Raw genomic sequence first — 7,221 nt, forward strand, 5'->3', positions numbered from 1 at the left:
AGTTCCGATGGACATGAGTAGATATCGGATGGACATGATCCGTAGATATCAAATAATTGTTGGAAGATTCATATACGTAGCTCATACACAGACTTTACTTTTGCTCACTATTTTTAGCCAATTCATGCACATCTCGGGTTAGCAACATATAATGTAGAAACATAAACAATAAGAGTTAAATAAGCTTTAAGTTGGATCGAAGATAAATCATATGACAACACAACAATGAGGATTAAAAGTTGTATGGATTATGGTAGTTTTCGTAATGAACGTTTGAAGTTGTTCCTCATTGATTCGAAAAAGTTAAGGTAGATCAGTTTGGAATTTTTAAGAAAATAAAAAAAGTTGGCTTCTTTGAGAGATGATCGACAATATAGATATTCTTACTTCTAACCACTTTAAATTAACAATGTTTGCATACAGCATCAGATATCGTCTCTAAGTTTGACGTGACCAAAACGAAAGGTGTTTTGGTCCATTTGGCATCCAAGTCATATGATATGTATTCACTGTTGCATTTAGTACAATTCACTGTATGTTAGTCCCCTTCCGTTGCTAGGTAATTCAACTCGTAATAAATGTAATTTTCATGCTCTTCACCATCTCTTACATCATTACGAAATATGTTTGATTTTACTAAATTTATTTATGACAACGAGTATAAATAAGTTTAAAGTTGTAGTACAAACCTAGATACTTAAACTCTTATGCATCAAAAGAAACATGAATTGTTCGGATGCGTTTTGCAATTTTCTCACTATGTTGGTTAGACGACTTTTCTTTAATGTACATAAATGTGAATGTCATGTGGAAATCTGTGCATATGTACATATACTTGTTTTTTATGACGTTTAAATGATAAATATTTTTTAATGTATATAACACTAAAAGATTAAATATTAATCTCACTGTAGAGAACGAGTTAATTTATCCGCATGTTGCCACGGGTTATATATAAATCCAACTATATATGATTACATTAATTTTGTAGTGAGATTTTACGTCTAACAAAAGATAACATATGTTTTCACTTATGCTTAGTATTTACATATATTAATATATGTGTATATATACATATATATATTATATTAATTTCAAAAATTAATGAGAATTTATTTTATTTAGAGATATCTGGTGGTAATGGCAAAATCTGGTCTTCTTTGGTTACTTTTTATTTTATTTTTTGTCGTTTTAAAAAGTCAAATCTATTATCAAGTAAGTACCAACAATATTTTCAAGGGTAATTACATTATATTTATATATGTAGGAAAGGATAAAAATGGTAAAACTAAGTACATTTGATATGTAGATCTATCAACTCCACATACATATGTGCATATACATGTGTACTCTTTTTATTTTTTTTTATGTATATATATTTTTTATTTGAGCAGGTTGTCTTGCAAAGAGTTGCAAAATGATGAATTTTGTTGAGTTGTTTTCGCCGTTTGCAAAAAAAAAAAATTAAAAAAGTACTCAGTAGATAATAGAAATGTCTATGACATGCAATGAAAATTAGTATTAGTTCATTTCGTGGTCAACAACATATAAAATTTAATCCTTTAATTTTTTAATGAAAATATTTATGCGAACTATTATTTATTGCGTGAAACGCAATAATATTTAATTATTTTTTATAACATAAATGTGTCATAATCAAATTAAATAAAATTTATTATACTTTATTTAGTGAGAGTATATGTAGATTTGGTTATCAAGAGTATGAGTAATTTTATTTTAGTATGTAAAATTTTTCAAAACTTTTATTTACTTAACATAGCGTTTTAGGTATATATGCATTATTTCATGTGAGTTATAAAGTTAGATGTCAAAAAAAAAAAAAAAAACTCATACTAACTCGATTATTTTTTATTTTGTTTTATCTTTTAATCGCTTGGTTCGAGTTTTAAAAATTAAAAGTATCAATTTGGGTTGATAAATATGAAAAACTTGATTAACCCAATCTGGTTATTTTTTTGTATACTTAACATAAGTAATAACATTGATTATAATACTTAAACGTAATGCAAGATAATTTTTTTTCTTCTAATTATTCTTAATAGTACCAACTATAAAGTTTAAATAACTACCACAATTATTACAATTTGTTGTACACTCCACCAAATTTTAGAAAGAGGAATTAATTTAAATATAAGTATGAAATTAAACATAAAAGCCTTATGGCTGGTGCATGTCCAAATCTCAAAATTTAACATCAAACATTTAATTACACGTCTGTTCTGTCAAAAAAAAAAAAAAATTACACGTCTGTCGTGTTACAAGCCAAACGACGTAAGAAAAATGAATGTAAATCTAAGTCGAGCACATATGAATATGATAGTCTAATTAAGCTCGTTATATTCATGATTTAATAGTGGTCTAAAGTCTAAACCCTTCCTAAAGCCCTAAACCACAATCTAGAAGCACCCGATCGAGAACGATGAGAAGATTTAACGAAATCGCCACTCTCGGTCGAGCCATCGCCGGCGAATTTTCCGCCCTCGCTCGCCAGCGACATTCCACTCATTTTCAAGCCGCGGCTCTCAGTTCGTCTTCGCGTCTGAGCTCCGCCGGAAGATTATCCGACGAAGGTTTTGCCCGAAAAAGCTTCGCTCCATGTGCGATCCATGGATTCGGTGGTGCCACGTGGTTCTCAAGCGCCGCCGCGTCTTCGGCGGAGACTCGGTCGAGCTCCGACAAGTTCCACCCGAAGGACGTTGCTCTTTATCAGTACGAAGCTTGTCCTTTCTGCAATAAGGTCAAAGGTATATCCTAAATCGGACATTAAACCTATTTGTGTCGCATTGTTCGATTCTAAATCTTGGTTGTGGATCGCTTTGATTGGAATTTGCCATTCCTTTTTGTTCATTTCCTGTAGCGTTCTTGGATTTCCAAAACATCCCTTACAAAGTTGTTGAGGTGAACCCGATGAACAAGAAGGAAATTAAGTGGTCTGATTACAAGAAAGTTCCGATTCTGAAGGTCGACGGTGAAATCATGGTCAATTCAACAGGTTTAAACTATTAAATAGTTTTCAATCACTGAAATAGATTGATTTAGGCATATTTCTCGAATGTTGGTGGAATACGTTATTATAAAATTTTTCTCTTGTCACCGATGTGCATAATAAACTCTATTTCTCAATTGATTGCAGATATAATCGATAAACTGTCTGAGAAGATCAATCCTGAGAATCCTGCTTTGGATAACGAAGAAGAGAATCATTGGCGAAGGTATGGTTGAGCTGCGTGCAAGTGGAACATTTAATTCTTCACTATATATTACTGATTGTGATTCAAGTTTCAACTGTTTCTTGATTCAGTTGGGTTGATAATCACCTGGTTCATGTTTTGTCGCCAAATATATATCGAACCCCCGCTGAGGCACTCGAGTCATTCGATTACATCACAACTCATGGTACACAAATCTTGACTCCATATTTGTTTTGTTTGAAAAATCAATTGAAGTCGACGAAGTTCCTTAAATCCAGCAGAGACAAGTAGATAGCGTTGAGTTTCATTTTCCACCCACATCTTTGTAGTTATGTTGATCAGCAGTAGAATTTCACCCGAGAGGATCATTGCTATTCTGAATTGCTCTGAACGTTTTAAGAACTATTACTTTGATAAATTCGAAGTGGAAATTGTCTGAGTTTCATTTTTCACCCACATCTTATTAACTGCTAAAAAACTTTCAAATGTATTAGGTCTTATTCAAAATGGTCGTGTTGCTTGTCAATGTAATGTAGGTAAATTCAGTTTCACCGAGAGGTTAATCGCAAAGTACGGTGGAGCAGCGGCTATGTATTTAGTGTCGAAGAAACTGAAGAAGAGGCACAACATCACTGATGAACGAGCATCCTTATACAAAGCCGCTGAAACTTGGGTCGACGCTCTTAAAGGAAGGCGATTTCTGGGTCAGGCTCTGATCTTTGCTGATATACTATCACTTTTAGCTTCATGTTGAATTAAAGCCAATATGATATATTGTTAGGACTTCAGATAGTAGAGAATAATCACTTTTACTAGTTCACTTCATTGCCGCTAGGTTTCTATTGTCATCTTCGTCTTTTGATCTCGCTGAAATACTATTACTATTAGGTTATAGTACAAGTAAAACCTATATGATACAGTGTTGGGACTTCGGATATTAGAGAATCATCACAATTACTGTAATTACCAAGGGACGGGCTAGTTCACTTCATGGACACTAGGGTTCTCTTTTCATCTTCATCTTTTGATCTCACTTAAATACTAATACTATTAGCCTAAAGTTGAATTATTGACATACAGAATTCTTCATTCAGAATCCGTAGGCAAGGAAATGAACGTAAATGTATCGAAATGATGCAATCCATAGAAGCTATGATGCATTGACGGACCGTAGGCATAATTAAAGCTAATATGGTAAGCATGATATAACGTCAGGGCTTTAGATGTTAGTGAATACAAGGGATCAAAATAGAATACTTAGAAGGGGAATCAGCTTATGGATTAATAAAGAATATGATTATGAAAAAAGTATGCGAGATTAATGCGAGGAAGAGATTCCTTGGGAAGAGCGATATCTAGTTATCTACCATTGTATTTCCTTTTATTTATATTTTTTTTAATACAAAATACCAGTTGGTGTCAAATAATTAATAATACAGTATGAATTATGTCTAGCTCTACATGTGTTAAGTAGTGTGTTATGTTGCGTGATTCTCTCTGCAGGAGGGTCAAGTCCAAACTTGGCTGATATATCAGCTTTTGGTGTTCTGAGGCCAATAAGGCATCTCCAATCTGGGAAAGACATGGTTGAGAACACAAGGATTGGTGGATGGTACAATCACATGGAAAAGGCTGTGGGAGAGTCTTCAAGAATCAAAGCATGATCATCATGAGGTGTTCCGGCGGGTAAATTTAATCTGCTTTACTATGATAAAATAGTTTAATAAATATAATAGATGAAAAAACAGAGAGATATGGCTTGTGCTTCATCATAATTTGTTTTTTTTTGCTGGGTCACTGATAATGATATCACAGAGGGGAAACAGAAGTTGTGTTAGGTCATGTTTACATTGATAGTTTTGAACGGCTCAATGTTGTGTTGTGTTGAATAAATACTTGTCCAATGTCAGTCAGTCTCCAAAAAATGTGAATGACTTGATGGCATTGTTGGTCCACCCTTTTAGTTCCCAATCCCAGTATCTTTTTTTTACCTCAAGTATCAATTTGTATTCTGAACATTGTTCCTCGAGCTCGTAGCAGACAGGCTTAAGTGGGTCAAAACTCGATAGATATAAATAATTACCATGAGAGAGACTATTTCATGATGGTCACTAGCTTTATCTTTTCTTCTCCTCTTTATCTCTGATCTTCTGCTTCACTTGAAAGTTAAAAGTACTTGAAAATCAAAATGTTTAAGCGCACATATTTCTGTTTGAAAATATAAATGCAATAATTTCTTCCAGTAAATGGTGATTTGGTTCGGCCCAAAAAAAAAAAAAAAAAAACTTTGTTTGCCTTTATTTTTTGGAAGATGTACTGCTGATTATTCACTTTAACCACATGCCAATATGATAACTGACACATATATGAACCAAATTGTAATTATGTAAAATACAAGTACTTAGAAAGGAACACCTTCCCAAGTGTTTTTTTCCTTCCTGTTTTTGCCTGATTCAGCTGCCTGAGCAATTGATCTATAATTTCAGTGGTTTTTGTGCCGCCAAAAGTTTTTCTTGTTTGATAAACGACAGCTTAAACCTACTTTACCTTTCATTTAAGATTTAAATGTAAAAAAATAAAAGTCTCTGTTCGAGGCAAACAGTAAGGTTACCAAAGCCAGGTTTTTCACAGTGGAGAGATAATTATGAACCGTTTGGAAACAAAACCAATAAAGTGAAAACTCTTTTTTTTTTTAATAAAAGAATGATCAATTTGTTTTGGCTTTTTTCACGTCAAAGTGGGTTCTAAGTTCTTCCAATCTGCGATGTGTCATTGTTCTCTGCATGAAGTAGCTGACGTGGCAGAGCGTTGTTAAACCATGTCATTAAGAGAAAGTAAATAAACTCATCCAAATCGTCAACCACTCTGATGATCTTCTTTCCATGTAAAGTTTGCATGTCTTCGTACTTACTACTTAGCAACCTAACCTAAACACATACATACACATAATAAAGCATTGCCTATCTTTATCATGTGGATATGAAATAAAAGATATGGTAAACTAAGATATTTCAATGGCGGGTTTGGAATCAAGATCAATCATCCACGTGGAGTTAAGATTGTGACAATATCTGTGAGCATTTATTTGGATTTGTTTAATGTTATCTTAATATAGAAGAATCAAATAGTGCTGATTTGGAAATGACATAATTAGCAGAATATATGCAAATATAGTAATGACATAATGAGCGGACGTAAACGCTCAGTAATTATGATATGTAGATGAATTCAATCTTTCTGTCAATTGTAGTAAATAAAGAATCGAACTTTGGACTTTTTTTTTTAGTAAGACTTTGGACTTTTGTATTCACGATTCATCCCCTCCAGTAATATAAAAGAATATTTTAAAAAATATAAAATTTTCGATTCTCCTTTTTTACTAGTGAAACATCCGCACCAATTAATTAATTAATTAATCAAAGAGCTAAAAATGTGAGACATGATTGATTTAAAATGTTTCTTCTTTCCCAAAAAAGAGATAGGGAATTGGCTATTCTTTAGCCTTTTCCAAAGATTTGAACTGACAATTTCTCTATATCTCTCAAAATCTGACCCTTTCACGTCTGAGAGTGAATTTCTCATTTCGCCACCAACACAAATCTCTTTAATTCATATCTCTGACTCTGACCCGATACTTGTGTGACTTCCTTGTCACCAAATCTGCATCAATACTTTCTCTCCCATAATTAATACTCCTATGCCTCCTCGTTTCTGAAAAAAAAAAAATATAAACAAATCCCATCACACATACATAACTTACTACTTTATCAGTTTATCTGATCTAATACTTATTATAGCGGTAAAATAAATTGGCTAACTAAAAAAGAGACTAAAAATACTACTTTTATTATTATTATTATTTCTTGGTTCAGAATCTGCACCAAAAAAAAGTAAACATTTAATATTCATATAATCCATTAATAATATATTTGTCGGTTTCTCTCATCTCATCCATATATATATGTATAGCCCGTCAAGACACCCACGAGTTTTTCTCTTCAATATTCAT

The 7,221-nt window shown here is 32.7% G+C and overlaps 1 protein-coding gene across 3 annotated transcripts; it reads left to right on the plus strand.

The window, feature by feature from the left end:
- Positions 1-2,352: 2,352 nt before the first annotated feature.
- On the plus strand, positions 2,353-5,332 carry LOC149392485 (uncharacterized). 3 transcript variants are annotated; one of them, XR_016300395.1, is made up of 7 exons: positions 2,353-2,765; positions 2,879-3,013; positions 3,155-3,233; positions 3,323-3,417; positions 3,749-3,916; positions 4,307-4,406; positions 4,716-4,872. XR_016300395.1 is itself a non-coding variant. In XM_089621470.1 (6 exons), exons 1-6 carry the CDS (start codon positions 2,441-2,443, stop codon positions 4,313-4,315), a joined length of 825 nt encoding a protein of 274 aa, XP_089477596.1. In that variant the 5' UTR covers positions 2,353-2,440; the 3' UTR covers positions 4,316-4,388. The 3 variants fall into 3 exon arrangements, 2 of the variants coding, with proteins under 2 accessions (XP_089477596.1, XP_089477595.1); XM_089621470.1 differs by lacking the exon at positions 4,716-4,872 and having other exon boundaries at positions 4,293-4,388; XM_089621469.1 differs by lacking the exon at positions 4,307-4,406 and having other exon boundaries at positions 2,360-2,765; positions 4,716-5,332.
- Positions 5,333-7,221: the final 1,889 nt, after the last annotated feature.

Source organism: Urtica dioica, chromosome 7, assembly GCF_054948205.1.
Source record: "Urtica dioica subsp. dioica isolate 48M chromosome 7, U.dioica_male_clone48M_v1_H2, whole genome shotgun sequence".
Lineage (NCBI taxonomy): Eukaryota > Viridiplantae > Streptophyta > Magnoliopsida > Rosales > Urticaceae > Urtica > Urtica dioica.